This window comes from Gobio gobio (assembly GCF_949357685.1).
Source record: "Gobio gobio genome assembly, chromosome: 18".
Lineage (NCBI taxonomy): Eukaryota > Metazoa > Chordata > Actinopteri > Cypriniformes > Gobionidae > Gobio > Gobio gobio.
In genome coordinates, this window is record NC_137111.1 from 36,331,532 (window position 1) to 36,356,787 (window position 25,256).

Below are 25,256 nucleotides of genomic sequence, written 5' to 3' on the forward strand. Positions count from 1 at the left end.
CAAAGTGCCGTCTTTTCTTCTTTTAAATGGTTACCACAAATCATATTCAATATTTAAACAACACCCTTTTCCTAAACCATACATTATATAGCACTGGCCTTCAGGACTGCCTTAATTCTTCGTGGCATAGGTTCAACAAGATGCTGGAAACATTCCTCAGAGATTTTGGTCCATATTGACACGATAGCATCACGCAGTTGCTGCAGGTTTGTCGGCTACACATCCATGATGTGAATCTCCCGTTCCACCTCCTCCCATGCTCTATTAGATTGAGATCTTGTGACTGTGGAGGCCATTTGAGGATAGTGAACTCACAGTCAAGTTCAAGAAACCAGTTTGAGATGATTTGAGATTTGTGACGGTGCGCTATCCTGCTGGAAGTAGTCATCAGTGTACACAGATACACTGTGGTCATAAAGGGACGGACATGGTCAGCAAAAATACTCAGGTCCACATAGAAGGGGATGTTCTCGCGACGTTCCCTAAAGGTTCTCTAAAGGTGACGAAAATCCCAAACCTTAATAGAACATTAGAGACGTTCCTAAATCGTCCTCTTTTGGTTATGAAAGTGCTGCAGTTCAAGGTTCCTGATATGACTTTAGGAGGACATCCCATATTGGTTATTCTATGGTTACAGAGCAACGTTACAAAGAGGACATTTGGGACATTAAAAGAACGTCCCCACATGGTCCTCTGTTGGTCATATAATAATAACGTTCCCAATATGACTTAAGGTAGACATCCCATATTGGTTATTCTATGGTCACATGCAAACATTACAAAGAGGATATTTGGGACATTAACAGAATATTCCCACATGGTCCTTTATTGGTCATATAATAACGTTCCTGATATGACTTTGGGATGTTCCATTTTGGTTAGTCTATGGTCACAGAGCAATGTTACAAAAAGGATATTTGGGACATTAAAAGGACGTTCTCATACGGTTCTGTTAGTCAGATGGGGATGTTTAATTCGGGACTGCACTGCAACATATCTTGTCTCTACACTACATTCCCATAACGTTTGCAGGACCTTTAGAGGACCAACCTAGAAAGTTATTTGTTGGTCCTATTTAGGTCCTTCCATCACACTTGTTTTCGATGTTTTCAGAACATGTTTGTGTGAATCATTGTACACTGGGCTACTTTGCAAATGAGGGTCAGTTAGGGTGACCATATTTTGATTACAGAAGAGCAGGACACTTGGCCCGGCAATGAGATACTTAAATGATACTCGAAGTTTACTCAAAGATTCCTTATTAATTTCAACACATTTAAAGTATGTATGGATAGAAAATTGTTATATTAGGGCCAGGGCAGGACATGTCCTGGGAAAACAGGACGTTTGGTCACCCTAGGGTCAGTAAAACAGGATTTGGAAGTTGCTTTTCAAAGATGGATCAATACCAACTGTTTGTCCAACTTCCTATTCAGAACATGCAAGTACTACAAGTTATATTTTGTGAATGTACGCAAATTGCCTTTGTGAATGTGCTTTTTAGCACACGGCTTGTTAGCTGAAGGCTAATGTGGCTAAAGTTACCATTGCCCCTGACTGCTCACAGAGATCAGAGCTATTATTATTTTTAAGAAGCAATAAATATGTGCTTCTGAATTGTACAGGCAGAGAGCATTTTTTGGGATAAAAATAACAAGCTCTGGTGTCTGTGAACACAGTAAGAGGCAATGGTAATTCAGAAAGGCGATTTGCAAACACACACATTATGGATCACGAAGGGTTATATAGCACCTCTGAAGAACCACTGAAGCACCAAAATTGGTGCTATATAGCACTAAAAAAGGTTCCCTTATGATTACGAGACTTTTTTTTTAGAGTGTAGGTTGGTCCTCTAAATATCCTGCAAACATTATGGGAATGTGTAGAGGGAACGTCCTATAGTAATAGTCCCCTAAACATTCCCAGAACATCCTGAATGTTCCCTGAATGTCCGCCAAATAACGTCCCCCAACCCTTTAAAGAACTCCACATCATGACCGACCAGGCGACGTCGTTGACACCATGGGGGATGTTCTAAGAATTTTCTGGGAACATCAAATTTCCAAATAAAATATGGTCCCCTAAACGCTCCGAGATAGTCCTGTATATTTTCCGTGAAGGTCCTCCAAATAACGTCCCCGAACTCCACATTATGACAACCTTAGGTGACGTCCTTGACACCAGTGGGGACGTTCTGAGAACATTCTAGGAACATAAAATTTATAGCGGGGTAGACTGTGGCATTTAAACAATGCTCAATTGGTACTAAGGGGCCCGAAGTGTCAAGAAAAGATACCCCACACCATTACACCACCAGCAGCAGCAGCCTGAACCGTTGGTACAAGGCAGGATGCATCCATGCTTTGAGACTCATGCTGCTGCTGTAGAAGATACATATATATATATATAATGATACAGATAGAATAATAGAATAACACTGATTATCTCTGCATCACGGCACCTGTTAGTGGGTGGGATATATCATGCAGCAAGTTTAAAAAAATTCTCAAAGTTGAGGTGTTAGAAGCAGGAAAAATGGGCAAGCTTGAGGATTTGAGCGAGTTTGACAAGGGCCAAATTGTGATTGCCAGACGACTGGGTCAAAGCATCTCCAAAACTGCAGCTCTTGTGGGGTGTTCCCGGTCTGCAGTGGTCAGTATCAATCAAAAGTGGTCCAAGGAAGGAACAGTAGTGAACCGGTGACAGGGTCATGGGCGGCCAAGGCTCATTGATGCATGTGGGGGGGCGAAGGCTGGCCCGTGTTGTCTGATTAAACAGACGAGCTGCTGTAGCTCAAATTGTTTAAGAAGTTAATGCTGGTTCTAATACACAGTGCATCGCAGTTTGTTGCGTATGGGGCTGCATAGCCGTAGACCAGTCAGAATGCCCATGCTGACCCCTGTCCACCGCCGAAAGTGCCAACAGTGGGCATGTGAGCATCAGAACTGGACCACGGAGCAATGGAAGACGGTGGCCTGGTCTGATGAATCACGTTTTCTTTTACATCACGTGGCAGCCCGGGTGCGTGTGCGTCGCTTACCTGGGCAATGTTCTGCTGGGAAACCTTGGGTCCTGTCATCCATGTGGACGTTACTTTGACACATTGTACCACCTACCTTAGCATTGTTTCAGACCATGCACACCCTTTCATGGAAAGGTATTCCCTGCTGGCTGTGGCCTCTTTCAGCAGGATAATGTGCCCTGCCTCAAAGTCAAAATGGTTCAGGAATGGTTTGAGGAGCACAACATTGAGGTGTTGACTTGGCCTCCAAATTCCCCAGATCTCAAACCAATCAAGCATCTGTGGGATGTGCTGAACAAAAAAATCAGATCTATGGAAGCCCCACCTCGCAACTTACAGGACTTAAAGGATCTGCTGCTAACATCTTGGTGCCAGATACCACAGCACACCTTCAGGGGTCTAGTGGAGTCCATGCCTCGACGAGTCAGAGCTGTTTTGGCAGTAAAATAGGGTGACCAACACAATATTAGGTCATAATGTTATGCCTGACCGGTATATATATATATATATATATATATGGGAGTGACTTTAAGTTGTGTGTATTGTAAATTACATTCAGATTTCATTGATTACTATTACAATTAGATTCAAAGTAAAATATAAGTAGCAGCATAAGAACCTATCAATAAATGATTAAATATTATACAAAAACATATAAATAAATACACATAGAAAAAAAAGCTAAATAAATATAAATCATGTTGACATACGCACACCCCAATTTAAAAATTCCCTTTACTTTTTTCTTATTTCACTCATATTTCATCGCTCTCTATTTTTTAACACATCAGCTTAATCAGTCATCGGAGAAGATACAATGACACGGTGACTCAGAGCCTGACCCAGACACATACATAGACAAGATGCCTCATTTTAAGGAAAAAACAAACTCATCACGTCAGCTTCCTGTGAAGTCTCACAGAGTGTGATGTATTGCCATGGAGACCGCATTGACGACATCTGCTAACACATAAGAGACACTTCCGTTCTATACAAATAGGATCAAATGTCCAAGCAAAATCACACTTACTGGAGTGCTGTAAGTAAAATAAATGTGATTATTAAAAAGATTATTAAAATAAGACTTTGTAAACATGTAAAAGAAAATCTCTTTATTTGTTTATCTATTTAAAGCATGTATTGTGACATATCTATTGAAGAATCCTTCTTTAGAGAAACCTTTTCTGTTGATTTCTGGTTCTGGTTTTAATCCTATTCCCGCAGAAGCACTTTCTGTCCGTGACAGCAGGGGGCAGTATAATATCACTTTTCATTTCATGGGTTAAGCAGATGGAGGTCATTAACATGATTCACTCTTGGAAGTAATCTTTTGGTATCTGCAACGACATTAAAAAACTTGAATCTTAAAGGGATAGTTCACCCAAAAATTCTGTCATTAATTACGCATCCTCATGTCGTTCCAAACCCCTGAGACCTTCGTTCATGAAATCCGAGAGCTCTCTGAACCCTCCATAGACAGCTATTTATTTAACACTTTCAAAGTCCAGAAAGTATTAAAAACGTCGTTCAAATAGTCCATGTGACTCCAGTGGTTCAACGTTAATTTTATGAAAGCGACGAGAATACTTTTTATGTGCAACAACAAACAAAAAAACGACTTTGTTCCGTTCTAGCCTGTGCCAGTCTCCAACGCAGTTTCCGTTGTAAATAGTGCAGTCACTGCAGTGCTCTCGAGATCTACGGCAGCCGATACTGTTCACGTGAGTTTACCTCGACGGGATACAGTAAACAGCGTATGAGACTGGCACAGGCCAGAACGAAATTGTTGAATAAAGTCATTATTTTTGTTTGTTTTTGCGCACAAAAAGTATTCTTGTCGCTTCATTAAATTAAGGTTGGACCACTGGAGTCACACTGACAATTTTAACAATAGTCACATTTGACTATTTTAACAATAGTCACATTTGACTATTTTTAATACTTTTCTGGACCTTGAAATTGTTAATTAAAGGTGCACTATGTAACTTTGCCGTCCACTAGAGGTCGCCTATTCAAAACAAAGGCGTAGTTTGATGACGCCATGTTTGAGTGAAGAATCTTGGGACATATGGTTCTCACCTAACAGCCGGTAGAAAAGAATCAGGATAGGGACTAGGGCATGTTCATGGATGCGATTATTAACATTATGCCTGTTTCACACATACTCCGTCTGCAGTCCGTATGCGGTGTGTTGCAGTATGTAGCCTATGCGGTGCAGGAGCAGTGCACGCTGTTGTGCTTTCACATAGGCCTATGCTGCGTTTGCAGTGCGCAGCTGATCCGCAGTTGTAGCCTATACCACAAACACGGCATTTATTCATTATTTTTTATTTCAAATCCAAAAGTTGTTACTGAACATGTGTTGTCATCATTTCAATTCTCTTTGTATGGTACAATATAGCCTACTCTTTCATAGATGTCACATTTAAAAACGCACTACATTTAAACAACGTTTTATTCAATTCATTACTTTATATATATAAAGCCTAGTAGCCTAATTTAGATTTAGCTATATTACTTGCTCACGCAAGTGGCAAAACATTTAAACATAGGTTATGGCTAGGCTTGCCACCTTCAGAATTGGCTTGCCACCTTCAGGCATCACAATTGCATCAAGGACACAAATAAATAAGTCTGATTGTTTCAACAATGACAACTTGACAGCTCAACAATAAACCACAAGAAAACATGAGATTAAGTATGTGAACTTGCAACAGAACACATTTTATATTATTTTACATTTGATTACTTTATTTATTTCTAAAGAACACTTTAGTAGGCTATTTGGTGCACTTTAGAGGGATACACCAAAAGGGGCTGGGTTAAAAAACAACCCAGCATTGTTTAGACGTATTCTAAAATTAAAAAATGTTCATTTTTTATTTATTTACTTAAATTATGACTATATAATTATGCAATTATTTGTCCCATTTTTATTTAAATATATATTTTTAAATGTCATAAACTTTATATTACAGGATTATTTGTTATGTAGGTCTATGATTAATATAGCCTAGCTAACTGATAAATTAATAATAACATGAATTAGGCTATAATCTATTAATTAACCTAACCTGTCTAAAGGTATATAATAATTCTGTCTGCCAAGCTCTGATAAAGTATATGGAATATTATATTATATTAATATATTATCTATTAAAAAACAACAGGCCTATAGCCTACCTTTAGAAGCATGGATGTGTCTGTTACCACTGCTGCTTTAAGTCAGATGGTCTGAGCAACTGAAATGCTTCTCTGCAAAGTGTTTGCCTGAGGTTCGCCATGATTGATACTGCAAATGAGCTTCTCTACTAGCCTACTTATTGCGAAATTGATTTCTTTATATTTGCTCTCAGCATTCTCCACACTGCAAAATCCTTATGTATTTATTGGACTATGTGTGGACCTATGTAAAATACGGGACAAATCACGTCCCATATTGGTTTTATACGGGACGCATCATTTTGCTTGTAATACGGGACGATTCAGTATACTTCACAGGACGGGTGGCAACCGCCTAAAATAACAAACATTTTCACAGACTCTCATCTTTTCTTTTGTGTTTAAATCTTTTTTTTTTTTTACAAGAAATCCTGCAGGTCATAAAGAAATTAGTTTTTCCACCTCCAAGAAAGGACGAGTGCTATCCATTATCAAATGTTTTACTCAAATGCCAGGTATGGTGTCGTTTTCCTTGCTTTACCCGAGGAAATCCATGTGTTGACTTTGAAACAGAGTAGACTTTAAATTACATGCATCTGTGGTGAAATGACTAATTATTATTATTAATTTGCGACAATACATGTTTATTTTAATGCGAAAAATGCGCTGTCACTTTAATTCAGAGCGTGCATCCGCGTGCAGTATGAAAGCTGAAATCCGTTAACATGGGTATGGAAAAAAATACGCACCGCATATACAATACGTCGCCGGCGCCACTTCCGCTTTTCCGGTCATGAGTATGATGTAACGCAGCTCTGTTTATCCAACCTGTTCTCACTCCCAAGGCGTCAAAGTCCGAAGCATGGTCAAGTGCTTTCCGCTTCACAATAAAGACGCTAAAGGCACCCCTAGGCGTCACTATCGACGCGCTGAGTGCTCCATTCATTTCAATGAGAAACCTTTGGCGTTACAACAACTGAAATGAATGGAGCACCCAGTGCGTCAATATAGTGACGCCTAGGGGTGACTTTAGTGAGAATGTGAGAATGGGTCATGTTCGAAACATCTGAGTGTGTTGAAAATGATGTTATGACGTTACTCTGTGCGTTCTCTCGGCGACTGCTATGACATGTGTTGCACACTGCAGTAAGAGTAAAGCGTTTCTGCAAAATAAAACCGGAAACCGAGGGGAAAGCAGATATGACGCCATCGACAGGAGACTCCCTCACACGTCCCAGTTCCTTGGTTAAAATAGCAATTTTCTCACGATTTACAAATATTTGGAAACATTTGGGGAGATTGTAAGTACTCAACTGAACAAAATATATAACACTAGCCAAGAAGTTTTCGGATATTTTACTGAAAAAATATTACATAGTGCACCTTTAAATAGCTGTTTATGGGGGGGGGGGGGGGGGGGGGGGGCAGAGGGCTCTCGGATTTCATCAAAAACATCTTAATTTGTGTTCCGAAGATGAACAAAGGTTTTACGGGTTTGGAACGACATGAGGGTGAGTAATTAATGACAGAATTTTCATTAAGTAACTATCTGTGTCAAACTGACATATATAGCTATAGAGAAAAATCCCAAAACAATAAATGCAGCCTATTATATAGGCCTATACTTTTCCCTGTTTATATGTGTGTAAAATTAAAATGAAATTACATTTTAAAAATTCATTCTGTGCATATTAGCCTTTATACAAGTCACAAATGAAGAGTTTCTTCAGAAAATGTCAAATTCATGATAGGAATATTGCAACCATTTTTGTTTTGTCTTGAAAGATAGAATAGGCACTGCAAGAATTAGTAGGTGTCTCACAGTGCATTTATTACAGAGACCGTTTCCCTGGAGTATCCTATGGTTAAACTCAAGAGCACATGCGGTGCTACAGCAGCACACAAGCTGGATTTCATGAGCTGTATCATGGGCAATAACACAAAATTGCATAGATTTCTTGCAGTAATCAGTGACTTTCTCCAAAAAAGTATTTTGTTATCTATAATTAATTAAGGCTGTGACATAATGCATGTGCATGAGCCAGAGAGACACAAACATGTTTAAGGAGTATGTCGTACCTGTTCATTTTATCCGGGTCTTGACATATTGTTTATGGTCCCTGTCAGTGTTTTAGCTTTCTGTACATTCTGCCCGCAGAGCTCCTCTGGCCATAAATCTTATATGTCAGAAAATGTCAACAAATGTCAGCATAAATAAGCTTGAAATTGTATCTTCTTTGAGTAATATCCATGACAACAGACACAAAGAAATGTTAAATAAAGGTTTTAACGTGTAAACAAACATGAAAAAGCAAATATATCACATCTTTAATACTTTTGTTTGTCTAGAAGTTGGCTCCATGTTGTTGTTTTTTAAAATCCTTTTCACAACAAATGTCTATTTGTTCCTACCTGTACACCTGTCGAAATTACATGCGAACTGATTTGATAGAAAGTGTTTTTTTTGTTTGTTTTTTTTACATTATACTTTGAGCCAGAAAGGCTAAATGATCTATCTTCAGAAATTAAGCAATTGAGAGTTATTATGTTGGACTGAACCAAGACATGAGAGAGATGAGAATCTTGGTCACTACTTGGATTACATCTGACATCAGATTATGATTAACTCTGCATGTATAAAATAAGTCATACATAGTTCCTTGCTGAATAACATGTATAGGCCTACATATAATGTTTCGTTTCCACAAAAATATTAAGCAGCATGACGGTTTTCACTATTGATGATAGTAGTTTCTTGAGCATCAAAGCAGCATTAGAACAATTTCTGAAGGATGTGACTGGAGTAATGATGCTGAAAATTCAGCTTTGCATCACTTACATTTTAAAATATTTAAATAGAAATCGGTTATTTTAAGTTGCAATAATATTTCACAATATTACTATGTAAGTGTTTTTTTTGGTTTGTTTGTTTGTTTGTTTGTTTGCAGCCTTAGTGATCGTAAGAGATTTCTTTCAAAAGCATACTTTTTTTTTTTTTTTTTTTTTTACAAACTTTTGAACGGTTGTGTACACATGTAAATATATTAGGCTATAGGCCTATATATGAATATAATATATCATGTGAAGTTTGAGAATAAGAAATTTTGAAGAATGTTGGTAACCAAACAGTTTTGGATTTACTTCGGGTGTACAAAAGAAACACTCAAAATATCTTATATGTTCCACAGAACAAAGAAAGTCATACAGGTTTGGAACGACATGAGGGTGAGTAAATGACGACAGAATTTTAATTTAGGGTATTTTGGGGATTAGGAACCTACTATTTATTCAACACAATTGATTGATGTGTAGTCCATATGATGTCCATGCGCTCTCCAGTGGGCAGAAGTGTGAGCTGTGCTCGCTCTAGGACCCGGTGTCCCCTCTTGCGTCTTTTGGCTACTTGATGCTCTCCGGGCTTACGCCTATATGGATTTCATAAAAGCAGATCCAGCCGTTTGATTAGCGGCTCAGGATATACAGAAGGATTGTGTGTCTTGGCGACCAGGGGACGCCTCTTGATCATGTTTCCGTAAATATTAATAGAAGAAGGCATATTCCACGTATCTGCACTCTCACGTGCCAGTCTATATGCCTTTGCGCGCGCCCTGGGAGTTTCCGTCAATCTTACGGATGAGACACCGCTGGGAGCACGAGCTTCAGGGGTACAACTTTTATTTATTTCTCTCAAAGGAGCTGCACTGGTAAAACGAAGGTAATTTGTCTTTAGTTTTCATACACATCTTTTGTTTGGTTTTGTAAATGGTCGAACAGTTTTCTGAAGCGGTGGAAATGCTGACAATTCAAACTTACAGCCAAAGAGACCTTATTTTCTTTCAGTTTAGACCGTTTTAATTTCTCTCTGTTGTAATGTAGAAGCACTGCAAGTCTGGCTGTTATATTTGCAACAGTGTTACGATGTAAAACTTTTGAAACCCAGAGGCTCTCTCTTCGCTGTCTGGCTCTGGCTCATTGACATTGGTGCGCGCTCGGAAGATGCGCGTGCCCACTTTACTTTCAAACGCAAAACGCTTACAAGCTGAAATAAACGTCCCTGGAAGTGTTGTCTTGATTGTTTGCTATTTAAATCGTTTTAACTGATGTTTTAGACTGAAATGACTTCTTTGGCAGGGAATAATCAACAATGAATCGGCGATTGGGTCACTCGAATGGATTTCTAATCTACCTGTTTCTGCTGGTTTTATGGCGTGCATGGTAAGCAAAACAAAAGACGGTCAGAAAAGCTTTATTGTTACGATTTCCACACTTTACAATATTACCAAAGCACAGTTAAGTTTTGAAATAGACAAAAATAATTAGTGCGAGATGAAATTTCTGTCATTATTTACTCACCCTTGTGTTGCTCCATTGTGGAACATAAAATAATATATTTGAGAAATGTCTCAGTGTTTTTTTGGTCCATTCAAAATGGAAGTCAATGGTCACCAAAACAGTTTGGTTACCAATATGTCTTTCTTCTGCTGAACCAAATAGTTGTGGTGACCATTGACTTCTTTCTCAAAATATCTTTTATGTTCCAAAGAAGAAAGTAAGTCAGACAGAAAGTTTCACCCAAAAAGTCATACACATGTACATACTGGCGGAATTATGCATAATTTAACCATAATTTAAAGGAATGTTCCTGGTTCAAACTAAGTTCATCACATTGGACAGCATGGCATGGTGATTACCACAGATAGTAATTTTGGTAATATTTTTTTTTAGCAAAAATCATCAAGGCAACTTCGAATAAAAGTAAACGAGACTCCATTCATTCTCCAAACTGCTTATCCTCTACAGGGTCATGGCATGAGTAAACAAAACAGTCGGTAACAAACAATAAAATATTTTTTGCATGGTAGCACTACTTACTTGCATTGTCAGTGTCTTACACTAACCCTGAGGTATATGTTATTTTAATAATTTAAATATTACCTTAATTAAATTTTCTGCGGAAATTGACATTATTAAAAAATACTAGTGAGTCCTTCACCTAATTATAGCTATAACTAGCTAATTATATAAATTTGTATGTCAATATGCAAACACCTACAGGGAATATAGGGGTATGTTATAAGATGAAGTCTCAGGTGTTTTGGCTCAGCTGCTATATTTGTGCTTTTGACAGATGGTCTCATCCACTCATAACTTTATTAGACTAGAGCAAAGCGTTCTCTGTGTGCAACTCGGTGTGTAGTATGTTTATGTAACATACTTTTGTGATTTAAATGTATCTTGTGTAGTTCTGAGGCAGAGGTAGCTGGCTCAGATGCCTTTAAAAACAACATAACCCTCTTCACACGGATTTTGGACCGGCTACTCGATGGCTACGACAACAGGCTGAGACCTGGTTTAGGAGGTAAGAAAGTGTGATGATTGAGGAATTAGAGCTGTCATTTTACTCTGTTCAATAATGTGTTTTTTACAATTATATGCACTTGATGTACTTATAAGCAAATGACAGTGATTGTTTTTTCTATTTAGGAATTGCATAAATACTCTTGTGTTACTCATATAGACCAATGGATTTAGCACAATAGGGAGGGTAATCAGTAGCTGGATTCAGAAAATTAAACAATTAAGTGATTCAATGTTTATGACCTGATTTTACCACTGTTAAACTAATTATAATGAGGTGTTGATGACCTGAGAACACTGACTGAAGGAGAGGAAAACAAAACCAGCAATCTCAGCTTCACTCGACAGTCAACAAACCCTGTTTGTGTAGTCTGTCAGTGTTAATATATATGTATGTGACCCTTGCCATTGTTTGTACGCTCTGAGCTTGGCAACATGAAAGACACCATGGATCAAGCAACGCCCACCATGAGACAAATAGATTTCTTGTGAGTGTTTCCTTTTGAAATTTACAGAGACTAGCACACACATACGCATAGAGTCAGTGGACATGCAGTCGAGCTAAGAGCCAGGATGAAGTGTTGCCATGGTTCCACTAATGATAAGTTAAAGTAATAGTTAGCTCAGAAATGAAACATTTCACATTTTATTTTATTTTATTTATTCACCTCAGTATCATTTGAACACTGAATTAGTTTCCTTCATCTGTGAGACACAAACAAGATCTTAGGCAGAATATCTGATTTTCTGTTTTTCCACCATTAAAGTGAATGCTGATTTATCAAGCTTCAAAAAAACACCATGACTCATCTGCTGAAACGTTTTATATGAAGAGCAGGCTGAAACTGAAGCTTGCTTTCACATTAAGCTATTATATGGTTTCAGTGAACTTTGAATATAACGCATGAGCCATATAGATGGTTGTGAAAATGTTGGCATATTTAGTTCCTGGTTGAGAACGTCATTTGGACTTTCTTTTTGCTGTGTGACATAGATCGAGTGACAGAGGTGAAGACTGATATTTATGTGACCAGTTTTGGGCCAGTATCAGATACAGACATGGTAAGACATTCCTCTTTTCACATCAGATGAGTTGTGTATAATGTGAATCCAATGATATTTATCAAAAATACTTGGTATTGTCCTGTTGGCTATCTCATTCACTTTTCTCTGTTCTTACCCCACTATCGCTCTCCTACATTCCTTGTTTTCCATCTGTTGTCTATTCATAGCATTTGGTACCTGCTGTTGGCTAAAAGCTTTTCTCAGTACTCCTCTTTTCCCCACTTCACACTGTCTGCTCTCAAATATTTAAAATAGAGAGGAAAAAAAAGGTCAGATGGAAGAAAAAGGATTTTCATTCATTCATTGTTTATTTATCATCTTTTACTGTCCGGTTGAGTGTTTTCTAAACCCCAGTGAATACTCTCACTGTCCTGTAGTAGGGAAATCTCTGTTCGTAAAGATATTATTATGTCAGGACGACCATCACACTAGGTATTTCTGTCATGTTTTTTTTTTCCTGGGTGCTCTTGGGAAATCATAATTTACCCAAGTACATTGCTTGAATCGCATGTCTCCCCGTTTTAGAGAGATTCTAGAGAGATTGGCATGATTTTGTAAATAATATGAAACATAACATTGCACTATGTAATTCTCCTATGTAATGGCACAGGTTTCCACAGTACTAATATATGAAAGTTGTGCATGATATATATATATATATATATATATAATAGCCATCAATACATTGTATGGGTCAAAATTATCGATTTTTCTTTTATGCAAAAAATCATTAGGATATTAAGTAAAGATCATGTTCCATGAAGATATTTCATAAATTTCCTACCGTAAATATATAAAAAAAATTATTATTATTAGTAATATGCGTTGCTAAGGACTTAATTTTGACAACTTTAAAGGCGATGTTCTCAATATTTAGACTTTTTTTACACCCTCAGATTCCAGATTTTTCAAATAGTTGTATCTTGGCCAAGTATTATCTTATTCTAACAAACCATCAATGGAAAGCTTATTCAGCTTTCAGATGATGTATAACTCTCAATTTTTAAAAAATTACCCCTATGACTAGTTTTGTGGTCCAGGGTCTCACTCTCACACACACACACGCACGCACGCACGCACGCACGCACGCACACACACACACACACACACGATACCATTCAAAAGTTTGGAGTCGGTATGATTTTTTAATGTTCTTTAAAAAATAAACCTCTTATGCTCACCAAGGCTGCATTTGTTCAATAAAAAATACAATAAAAACAGCAATACCATATTTTAAAAATAAGCATTTAAGACAACTGTTTTTCTATTGTAAAATATCATTACTCCAGTCTTCAGTGTCACATGATCCTTTAGAAATTATACTAATATGCTGATTTGCTGCTCAATAAACATTTTGTATTATAATGTTGAAAGCAGTTGTGCTGCTTTTGCCTTTGTGTCATTAAATATATGCTCAAAAACAGCATTTATTTGAAAAATAAATATTTTGTAATTTTATCAATGTGTACTGTCACTTTTGGTCAATGTCATGTATTCTTGCTGAATGAAAGTATTCATTTCTATCCACAACATCAAGAAATCTTAATGACCTCAAACTTTTGAGTCAATGATGGTGACTTTTATAGAATTAATAATATTACTGTAACTGATAGTGATATGGTCCCACTCAAATATATACATATATATATATATATATATATATATATATATATATATATATATATATATATATATATATATATATATATATATATATATTACATCCATGTGTTATATAGTGTATGTGTGAAATAAATATTGTGTTCTGAAAGACAACTTCCTAAATGTCTTTACAAATGATCAGACTTTGTTTTAGTGTTCCACAATTCCATACATTATAATGCCTTCAAATATACTATGGAGGAACACAAAAGCAGGTTATTTTTTTTGTCTTACTGTGCTACTCCCTTCAGGCTGCGTGGTTATGATATGACAGAATGGAAAGTGACAAGTATTGTCTGTTTGCTTGAGGAGTTCTGTGGGACTCCAGCATAATGGAGGGTAATGTTGCAAGACGTTAGTGAGAATATCAAATGACCAAGCTTTCCTCAAACTTTGCCTGAGATAAAGGTTTTAGATTTTATAACAGTACTGGAATTAACTTAGTATAGACCCATAATAGGTTTGTTACTACAGTATGATTGTGACTTTGGGAAAGCGGATAGAAGATAGATGGAGGAATGAAACTAAACGAAGCATTACAGATAGGTTCTGTGAGTGTTGCGGGGCTCTGGCGGTCCAGTGACAGCATATACTGTCACACAATGTTATGAGTAGGAGTGCATAAGTATTTTCTTTTACGTACATAACATTGTGTTTTTCTGTCTCTGTGCTGCCATGGAAACAGGATGCCCGCCTTCACCCCAGGGGTCGGTGCATGGCAGCACTGTGCCTGAGGGAATAGTATATAATGCACTGATGTGAAGCTCTTCTGACACTTTTTAGTACTATAGAGAGGAAGAGGAAACACACACATTATACACAGACAATGATCACAGTGAGAGAACTGAAAAGTCACTGGCTCTTGCTGAGGAAGCCCATTCAGTCTTACTTTTATACTTTTTTTTTGATGTTTTTGAAAAGAGTTACAATGACATCCAAAGTCTGAGAACACGTTGAATTTGTAAAATCGAATTTAAAATCTAGATGCCATTAAAGCAAAAGTAGGAGAAACAAAATACTAAGACATGCTAAAATACACACGTAAGCTTTGGGGTTGATACAATTTTTTTATGTTTTTGAAAGAAGTCTCTTATGCTCTCTATGGCTATAAAACAGTAATAATGTGAAATATTAATTTAAACTGTTTTCTGTTTAACCATGTTTTAAATTAATGAATTCCTATGATAGCAGAGCTGAATTTTCAGCATCATTACTCCAGTCTTCAGTGTCACATGATGCACAAGACATATTTATTATTATTATCAGTGTTGAAAACGGTTCAGCTTAATATTTTTGTGGAAATGTGACTTTTTTAGATTCTTTGATAAATGGAAAGTTCAAAAGAACAGCAGTTATTTTGAAATAGAAATAATTATACATTTCTTTACTGTCACTATTCATTAATTACATTTGTCCTTGATGAATAAAGGTATTGATTAAAAAAAATCGATTCAGCTTTGTTATCCTGATAAAAGTATATTTTATAATAAAACATTATCAAATAGTATTGAATTGAGAAAAACTGAAATATTTTTTTTTTTGTATATTGTTGTTTCCCTTTTACTTTTTTTAAATTTCTGTGTCCTGTCACTGTCATTCTGTTTGTGCTGTGGAAGCTTCTGTCACCAAAACAAATTCCAAGAAATAAAGCTCTATCTGGTCCCGATTATGATTCAGACTTTGAATCAAAACACATTTTCTGTGTCAGGTATTGCTTGATGCACATCAGCAGTGAGTGAAGAATGTCTTGCACTATTGCACTCTGATCTCAAAAAGCTCCTGGTATGTCACTCTCTGTCTTCAGGAATATACAGTGGATGTGTTTTTCCGTCAGCGATGGACAGACGAGCGTCTTAAGTTTCACGGGCCGATGAACATCCTGCGTCTCAACAACCTGATGGCCAGTAAAATCTGGACCCCAGACACTTTCTTTCACAACGGCAAGAAATCTGTGGCTCACAACATGACCATGCCTAACAAACTGCTGCGCATCATGGAGAACGGCACTCTACTGTACACCATGAGGTACCCATAGATTACCACATGTGCTATAGTGATCAATGATGATGTGCTGTTTAATTCATCAAATCATTCAATATTTGCTAAAGAAAGCCCCCAAATTGTGGTATATGAATAAATAATTGAATAGTTATTACATTGAATGCATGTCATTGTTAAAAAAACATCTCTGACCAAAAATCAGCTACCGTTCAAATGTTTGGGGTCAGTAAGTTTTAAAAATGTTTTTGAAAGTAGTCTCTCTGAATTAATTTGATCAAAAATACAGTAAATCAGTAATAGTGTGAACTAATATTATAATTTTAAATGTTTCCTTTTGTAATATGTTTTAAAGTGTAATTATTAATTCCTGTGATTCAAAGTTTTCATCTGCTTAATATTTTGGAGGAAACCATGACACATTTTTTGAGTATTCTTAAATGAATAGAAAGTTCAAAACAACATTTATTTGAAATAGAAATCTTTTTGTATCATTATAAATGTCTTTAATGACACTTTTGATTAATTTAATGTGTCCTTGCTGAATAAAAGAAATCATTTTTTGCAAATAATAATAATAATAATCTTACTGACCTCAAACTTTTGTATTTCAAGCACAAATTGCTCTGATGGTGGGAAAATTCCTTTTTATACAATTTATGTATTACAGTTTTTCTGTCGATTTGACACCCTTCTCCAAACTCAAATCACTGCTCTCAAAATTAACACAGTGATCTGAACACTTTGTAATTGTCCTAAACAGATTGTAAGTTTTCATTAATTTCATACAAATTACAAATGATATGCATAATGTTATCAAAACTGTACACAATTCTCAAATGTGTTCACAACAGTTCACACTGCCAACCAAAATTTGAATGTATCAGGAAAAAAACAATTGCAGCTATTTTTATTGGTTTTACACAAATCACAATCATTTGTGCACCATTTTTTCCAAACACAACAAACAAAACTTAGTAACAGTTTATAGTAATACACACAGGAAATGCACATTTCCTAATTGTTAAGACAGCTATCTAAATTACAACAACTATAAAAGATGAAAAAAAAAACAAAAAAAAACAAGAATGAGAAAAGGAATAGGTGTAAAAGTGAGAGGTTTTGGAGAGGAAAGAGGAAAGGTAATATTGAGAGGGAGAGGAACAGTGGAAGAGGTAGAAAGAGATGAGGGGAAAGGAATAGATGGTATAGGAAGAGGAGATGGAGCAAGATGAGCTGAGGATGTAGGAAGAGGAGTAGAGGGAGAAGAGATGGTAGAGTGGAAGGCAATTGCATTAGTGGAAAGAGCAAGAGAAGAAAATATAAGAAGACATGTACAGAGGGGAAGGGGAGAGCAAAATGTAACAGAAGGGAGGAGAGGTAGAAGGATAGGGTAAAGACGGGTTTAAAATAAAATCAGTCACCCAAATTCACCATATCATAAATGATGGTCTTTACTTGAGGGAAGCTGGGCAGAGAGTTCAACCCGATATAAACATTGTGCCAGTCAATGTCCCTGGAAAACAAGTGCTGCAATCCACTGGTGTTGTGGCACACAACGCTGTCTTGGGGCCGCGAAATTGTGTAGTTGTTTGGGACAATGTCCAATTTCACCATTCAGCACTGGCGCAAGCGTGGTTTGAGCATCACACACATTTCAGGATAGATGAAGAGTATATGATCATAACCCTTAAAACCAAGTAAGTCTTCTTCAAGCGATGGACGAGGCCTGTGGTTGAGGCACAAGGATCAATCTAGCTTTCACACCTTTTTTCCCATGATGTAATATAATATAATATGCTATGATGTTAATGAAATTCTTTAACCAGATGTAATTGAGAAGTAAGATCTTTAAAGTTCATTGATTCAATGATTTCAGTAGATTATTTATTTATCCATTCATTCATTCATTTATTGGGTGAAAACTCATCGTTATTCAACTAAACTCGTCGTTAAAGAACTTAGAAGAACACAATTAAAGAACATGAAAAACATATTTTCATTCATGTATTTGTGTATCTACAGCTGCATTTGTTATTAAATCAATAGAGAACACTCTTGTAGTTTTGATGTTAGTACTTATTTTTGATAAATGCATTAATATAATAAACTGCAGTGCTTCATTATGCAGTGAATACTGGACTGAGGAGTGTGTTTATTTTGCTGTGTTAATTGTTTTGAGAGTAACTACATTCATTTGGAGAAATGTGTCAAATCGATTGAGAAAAACTTTAAATGTACACCCCTCCAAGTAATAAAACTTTGAGGGGTGACTGTTGTGTAATGTGTGTGTATATTTGTGCAGGTTGACAGTGCAAGCTGAATGCCCAATGCATCTTGAGGACTTTCCAATGGATTTCCATTCTTGTCCTCTGAAATTTGGCAGCTGTGAGTGACAATGTTAAACATTCATTTTATTCCCATGCTGCTTAATATGTGTCTCTGCTTTGGGTTTTATTTTAATATATATTTGGTCTGTTTTTAGATGCTTACACTCTGTCGGAGGTGACGTATGTTTGGACACGCAATGCCACTTTATCAGTGGAAGTAGCTCCGGATGGATCTAGACTTAACCAGTATGACCTAATGGGACAGACTGCTGGCAAAGAAACCATCAAGTCCAGTACTGGTAAGATGTTTGCAAGCAGTCACAAAGCCATCTGGATCCATCAGGTCTCTTCCCCTGTCTTATGTTTCTCTTCTACTGTATAGGTGAATATACAGTGATGACTGCCCATTTCCATCTGAAGAGGAAGATTGGATACTTTGTGATCCAGACGTACCTGCCTTGCATAATGACCGTCATCCTATCCCAAGTCTCTTTTTGGCTCAACCGAGAGTCCGTCCCAGCACGTACAGTTTTTGGTGGGTGAGCATGTGTTGTGTGCATTATATCGCGATCAGAACATAATGTGGGAAGGTTTTTAATTCAGTTCAGCATATTTATTTGTTGGCTGTCTCTTTTCAATGAAAGATGAATTTAGCATGCTGATTTTTTTGTTCTGATTAAACTATTGATGCAGTCATGGGTAGAGCTGATGTTGGGTGTGTAATTCTTTTATTTTCTCACTAGCAGTTTCAATTTCTATCTGAACTCTGGGGATGAAGCAGAGGCAAATAGCTATAAAATTGTGTTTTTGTACGTGAAAGATTTGTCTATGCAGTTATGTTGGTATTTTTGTTCATTCAGTGGGAGGAAGCTATACCATCCGAAAGACACATTTAAATTAAACACAGACTCACAAGGGGGGGAAATTCACTAAGAATGAAACGCTGATAGTGTAATTTATTCAAACGCTTAGTTTTTTTAGTGCCTCAAAAGGAATTATCAAAAACGCAATTTAAACTCTACATCTTGGAGTGCAATATGATACAATTTACTGGGACTGTACAGCATCACTTCACCACTTTGATCCAGGCAAAAATTGGCTCTTAAATGCTGGTTATATGATATTCTCCATCATTTGATCATCATTTCATTAATCCATGCTGCCATGATCGCTAAAAAAACATCCCTCTTAAGTTAGTGCAGCGTTTGTTTCGTTAAGTTTTGTGAATAAGGTGCAATCTATTTTAAGAAATAAAAAAAATTATAAATGGCAAAACTGAATTATGTATGATGCAGTGTAATGTCAGCGCAGACAGCACATAGTTCATCTGGATTGCAGGGGCTTGCCAGTGCTGTATGTGTGAGCTGTACACCACATGTGTAAATGAACAGTGCTGTTCTTCACTCTGAAATCAACGCATTTATTCATTTGAAAACCCGGCAAAATAAAAGCACGATGGTTTAACATGTGAAAATTGTAGTTTTACAATGAGCCACCATGCCACCTATATCACAATATATATAACAGAAAACCAAAATGTAATTTTTTTTACAATATCACACTAGAAAGAAATTAGTTATTTACAGTGAGCTGATGCTAGATACATTTTCAGCTTATTATCCTTAATTTCTGTTATGATTATGAATATATTTGGATTGATTTATTTGACCTAGAGGCTGCAAAAAATAATAACAATTGCTCACTAAAAAACAGAAGACCATCTATATAAAATGAGGACAGGAGATCCACTCAGGGCATATGACTGAATGCTGAAATGAACAGTTTTTTTCATTAGCCCAGGGCATTTGTGATTACACGTGTACATCTGTGCTGTCTCTTCCACAAATGAGCGAATGGCATAAATGCTGGTAATTATCTGCAGCGAGGCGTGCGGTGCTAATGCGGTATCTTTATATACAGCACTCCCTGAGCTTTTTTTGTGTTGTTATTCTGTTCCAGGTGTGACTACAGTGCTAACGATGACCACTCTGAGTATCAGCGCTCGAAACTCTTTACCAAAGGTGGCCTACGCCACAGCCATGGACTGGTTTATTGCTGTGTGCTACGCGTTTGTTTTCTCTGCTCTCATCGAGTTTGCGACTGTAAACTACTTCACCAAGCGCGGCTGGGCCTGGGATGGCAAGAGCATTGTCAGTGATAAGGTAACCATGACGACACAGACCGCACTTTGATTTTGGAGTGAAGCACATCTGGTGGCTTTGATTATTGTCATTGGGAAGTGAAGTGTTATTTAGATGAGGGAAAGCAATACTGTTCATTCAGTACAGCTAATGTCTCACCATTTTTCCTGATTGAACATTGTCTGGCATTGTCTCTTTTTTGTACATTAAAGGTCCCATGGCATGAAATTTTCATTTTATGAGGTTTTTCAACATTAATATGAGTTCCCCTAGCCTGAATATTGTCCCCAAGTGGATAGAAATGTTGATCGGTGTAAAACCGAGTTCTGGCTGTCTCTCTCTGCCTTTGAGAAAATGACAGGCCAGACTAGCCAATCCTGAAGTCGCCTGGTTTGACGTCCAAGCAGGCACGGTTTCCTCCCTTTCCTCCGCCCAGAGAATCTGGCACGCCCATGCAAACGCTCGAGAGATCATTGCATCATTGCTTGTGAACGAGTGAACGCTGGCAGTTTCTCAGTGTTTGGATGTACAAATGAAAACAGAAGTCTTTTTTCAGTTCCTTCTGATCTGTGATCAGTGATTTCTGATGTGTAGCTAATTATTTATTATTCGTGCACACAATGCGGCTTCTCTCTCTCCAGACAGAACGGTGTTTTCGTGTTTTATATCTTGTGAGTCAGTGTTTTTGTACGTCCTCGTCGCGTCTATCGGTTCTAAAATGTGCATACAGTCGGGAGTTTCTGCTCAACATCAGCAGAGATAAACCTCACACACGCCGAAGCTCGGCCTTCAACATCCCCGACCCACAGTACTGCATCTGGCCCACAGCGGAGGCACCAAACGCGGCGTGAGATTAAGCAGAAGGGGGGTAAGCTTGAGCATATCCGGGCTAGCCAGCCTAGCCCCACAATAAACTGGATTACATCCGATTACTGCTGTTGTGTCTTTGTTTGCGCTGTGTACTCAACGCGCGTCACTGACGCTTTTATTTTATTTTAAAAATAATGCTATTATCAACACTTACTTTTAACTCGTTCATCTCGACAGCTGTAATGGTACTTTGCATGTGTTACAAAGTTGGTAGAATAATGATGAAGAGGACTCGGTGTGACTGGGACTCGTGTTTATTCAGAACTCTCAGATACAAACACAATAAACTCACGCTGACTGACAGCGCTCTCATAACTCAGTAGTTACTATAAATAACTTTGTTAGCAATCGCTGAGCTCAGTCTCTGATACATTAGTGATGTCCGGTTCGCGAACGATCTTTCTTTTGAACCAGTTCTTTTTAGTGAACCGAATCAGTTCACCAAATCGGACTGAATCGTTCTAAACGGTTCGCGTCTCCAGTCAGCGCTGATCCATAATTTACTAAAGTTACTAACTTTCTGACATGAGTGACAGTCCCTCCGACTAGAAATAGACTAATAACCTAAAGTATATGCTGTAACTAAAACAGTTCAGACATGCTGAGAACTGATGTGAAGTGAACTCAGGTCCATCCGTCTCCCTGGCAGACTCGTGCCTGCTCGTGCCTCGATAAACCACGCCCCCTCCGCTCATATAAAATGCAAAGATGTCAGCCAATCACAACAGTGGGCGTTTTTACTGAAGTCTCACAGCAGACACGCCTCTTGAAGCAGGGCATTCAGCCACAGGGCAAACAGCAGTATAGAAAAAATGCCTTTTATTTCTAAATTATGACATTTTATGATGTAAAAGTCATACTAACAATATAAGTACAGCTCAGGAAACATTATAAAATAATAGAAAAATGCCATGCCATGGGACCTTTAATGACAAATTAACATGACATTTAGCTTGATATCATTGATTTAATATGTAGCAATGTGTTAACTAATTTCTTCTGATTTCAGAAAAAGGAGGCCTCCGTTATGAAAAAGAATAACGCATATGCAGTCGCTGTGGCAAACTATGCGCCCCACATGGCGAAGGACTCGGCTCTGCCCACTGTCTCTAAAAGCGCTACAGCGGAGCCCAGTAAACCTCAACCGGTGGCTAAAGAAGTAAAGAAGACCTTCAACAGCGTCAGCAAGATTGACCGTATGTCCCGCATCATCTTTCCGGTGCTTTTTGGCAGCTTTAACTTGGTTTATTGGGCCACATATCTCAACAGAGAACCTGTTATTAAGAACATGGTGCCCTCCCAGTGAGCCATCAGTTATTTATATATATATATATATATATATACACCGATCAGGCATAACAATATGACGGCGAAGTGAATAAAACTGATTCATCATGGCACCTGTTAGTGGGTGGGATATATTAGGCAGCAAATTAACATTTTGTCCTCAAAGTTGATGTGTTAGAAGCAGGAAAAATGGGCAAGCGTGAGGATTTGAGCGAGTTTGACAAGGGCCAAATTGTGATGGCCAGACGACTGGGTCAGAGCATCTCCAAAACTGCAGCTCTTGTGGGGAGTTAGTTCCCAGTCTGCCGTGGTCAGTATCAATCAAAAGTGGTCCAAGGAAGGAACAGTGGTGAACCGGTGACAGGGTCATGGGCGGCCACGGCTCATTGATACATGTAGGGAGTGAATGCTGGCCCGTGTTGTCTGATCAATTACGAGAATACACAGTGCATTGCAGTTTGTTGCGTATGGGGCTGTATAGCTGCAAACCAGTTAGGGTGCCCATGCTGACCTCTGTTAACTGCCGAAAGAGCCAACAGTGGGCACATGAGCATCAGAACTGGACCACGGCGCAATGGAAGAAGGTGGCCTGGTCTGATGAATCACGTTTTCTTTTACATCACGTGGATGGCCGGGTGTGTGTGCGTTGCTTACCTGGGGAACACATGGCACCAGGATGCACTATGGGAAAAAGGCAAGCCGGCGGAGGCAGTGTGATGCTTTGGGCATTGTTCTGCTGGGAATCCTTGGGTCCTGCCATCCATGTGGATGTTACTTTGACACATACCACCTACCTAAGCATTGTTGCAGACCATGTACACCCTTTAATGGAAACGGTATTCCCTGGTGGCTGTGGCCTCTTTCAGCAGGATAATGCGCCCCTGCCACAAAGCAAAAATGATTCAGGAATGGTTTGAGGAGGACAACGTGTTTGAGGTGTTGACTTGGCCTCCAAATGCCCCAGATCTCAATCCAATCAAGCATCTGTGGGATGTTCTGAACAAACAAGTCCGATCCATGGAGGCCCCACCTCACAACTTACAGGAATTAAAGGATCTGCTGCTAAACATCTTCGTGCCAGATACCACAGCACACCTTCAGGGGTCTAGTGGAGTCCATGCCTCAACAGGTCAGGGCTGTTTCGGCTGCAAAAGGGGACCAACACAATATTAGGTCATAATGTTATGCCTGATCGGTATATATATATATATATATATATATATATATATATATATATATATATATATATATATATATATATATATATATATATATATATATATATATATATATATAATACTAAATAGGGTGAATTCAGGTAAATTAGGGCACTTTTTTGCCATTGAGAAAAAATGTCCAAATTATCCTCAATTCTATCTATCTATCTGTCTATCTATCTGTCTATCTATCTGTCTATCTATCTATCTGTCTGTCTGTCTGTCTGTCTGTCTGTCTGTCTGTGTCCGTCCGTCCGTCTTGAAAAATAGCGGTATTCAAAAACCAAAATTTTGAACAAATTCTTTAGTGTACTTGTGATGTTTCAGATGTTTGCTTGTAACAGCCTCCTTACACTGCCAGGACAATTTCAAGAGAGCATCTTAGCATGCTTTAATGGGACAAATTAACTTTTTTTCACATCTTTATTTTTGTATGTTGTTGTATGATTTCTGAAAATGTAACTGATCAAAAAAACAGACATCATTTTATAGATAGCTAGATAGATGGTTGTTTGTCCTTGCCTTTTTATGCAGTGTTTTCTGGCATTTTCATACAGACCTCATTTGTGTTTTTTAATGTTTTTATTTAACTAAATTTGTGTGTTATGTATTTATGATATATCAACCTCCATTTAAACAAAGTGTTAATGTCTGTGTCAGTATTTTGGCTAAATTATGAAGCAAGGTATGGTGCATCAAAGACATAGTGTTTAAACTGAAAGCCCGTACAAAATGTGATTGCTGTGTTGTTTTGTTAGAGCTGCACTACAGTATCTGTGAAACAGATCACTGCACTTTTAAATTGACTGATGTAGCATTTCAAGTCAATTAAATATGGCACTTTATTTATTTAGTGTTTGCATCAAATTTTATTGCATATTAGCTTTTCACACACAACACACACCTGTGCATTCTCAGCCGTGAGCAATTTATCATCAATGAAAGCGCACACCCACACTTGGTTCAAAGCTAAATAATTCAATGATTTTGTCTGAAGCACCTCAACGCACTGTATTGTTGTGGACACTTCGATCTGTGAGCTCAAGTGGAATTAGCACTGCATTTGAGTCATTTCTGTTTCTTTGGTCCACATTGAGTGGAAACTGCTGCTGGGATTTTCCCAAATAGTTTGAGAGTAGTCTGA

The 25,256-nt window shown here is 37.8% G+C and overlaps 1 protein-coding gene across 1 annotated transcript; it reads left to right on the forward strand.

Moving 5' to 3' along the window:
• Positions 1–10,328: 10,328 nt before the first annotated feature.
• Positions 10,329–22,914, forward strand: gabra2a (gamma-aminobutyric acid type A receptor subunit alpha2a; the record flags this gene model as incomplete). The annotated part of the gene is made up of 9 exons (XM_079842989.1): positions 10,329–10,399; positions 11,428–11,543; positions 12,537–12,604; positions 16,074–16,294; positions 18,573–18,655; positions 18,753–18,896; positions 18,980–19,132; positions 20,557–20,759; positions 22,618–22,914. 9 exons carry the CDS (start codon positions 10,329–10,331, stop codon positions 22,912–22,914), a joined length of 1,356 nt encoding a protein of 451 aa, XP_079699115.1.
• Between the last annotated feature and the right edge of the window lie 2,342 nt (positions 22,915–25,256).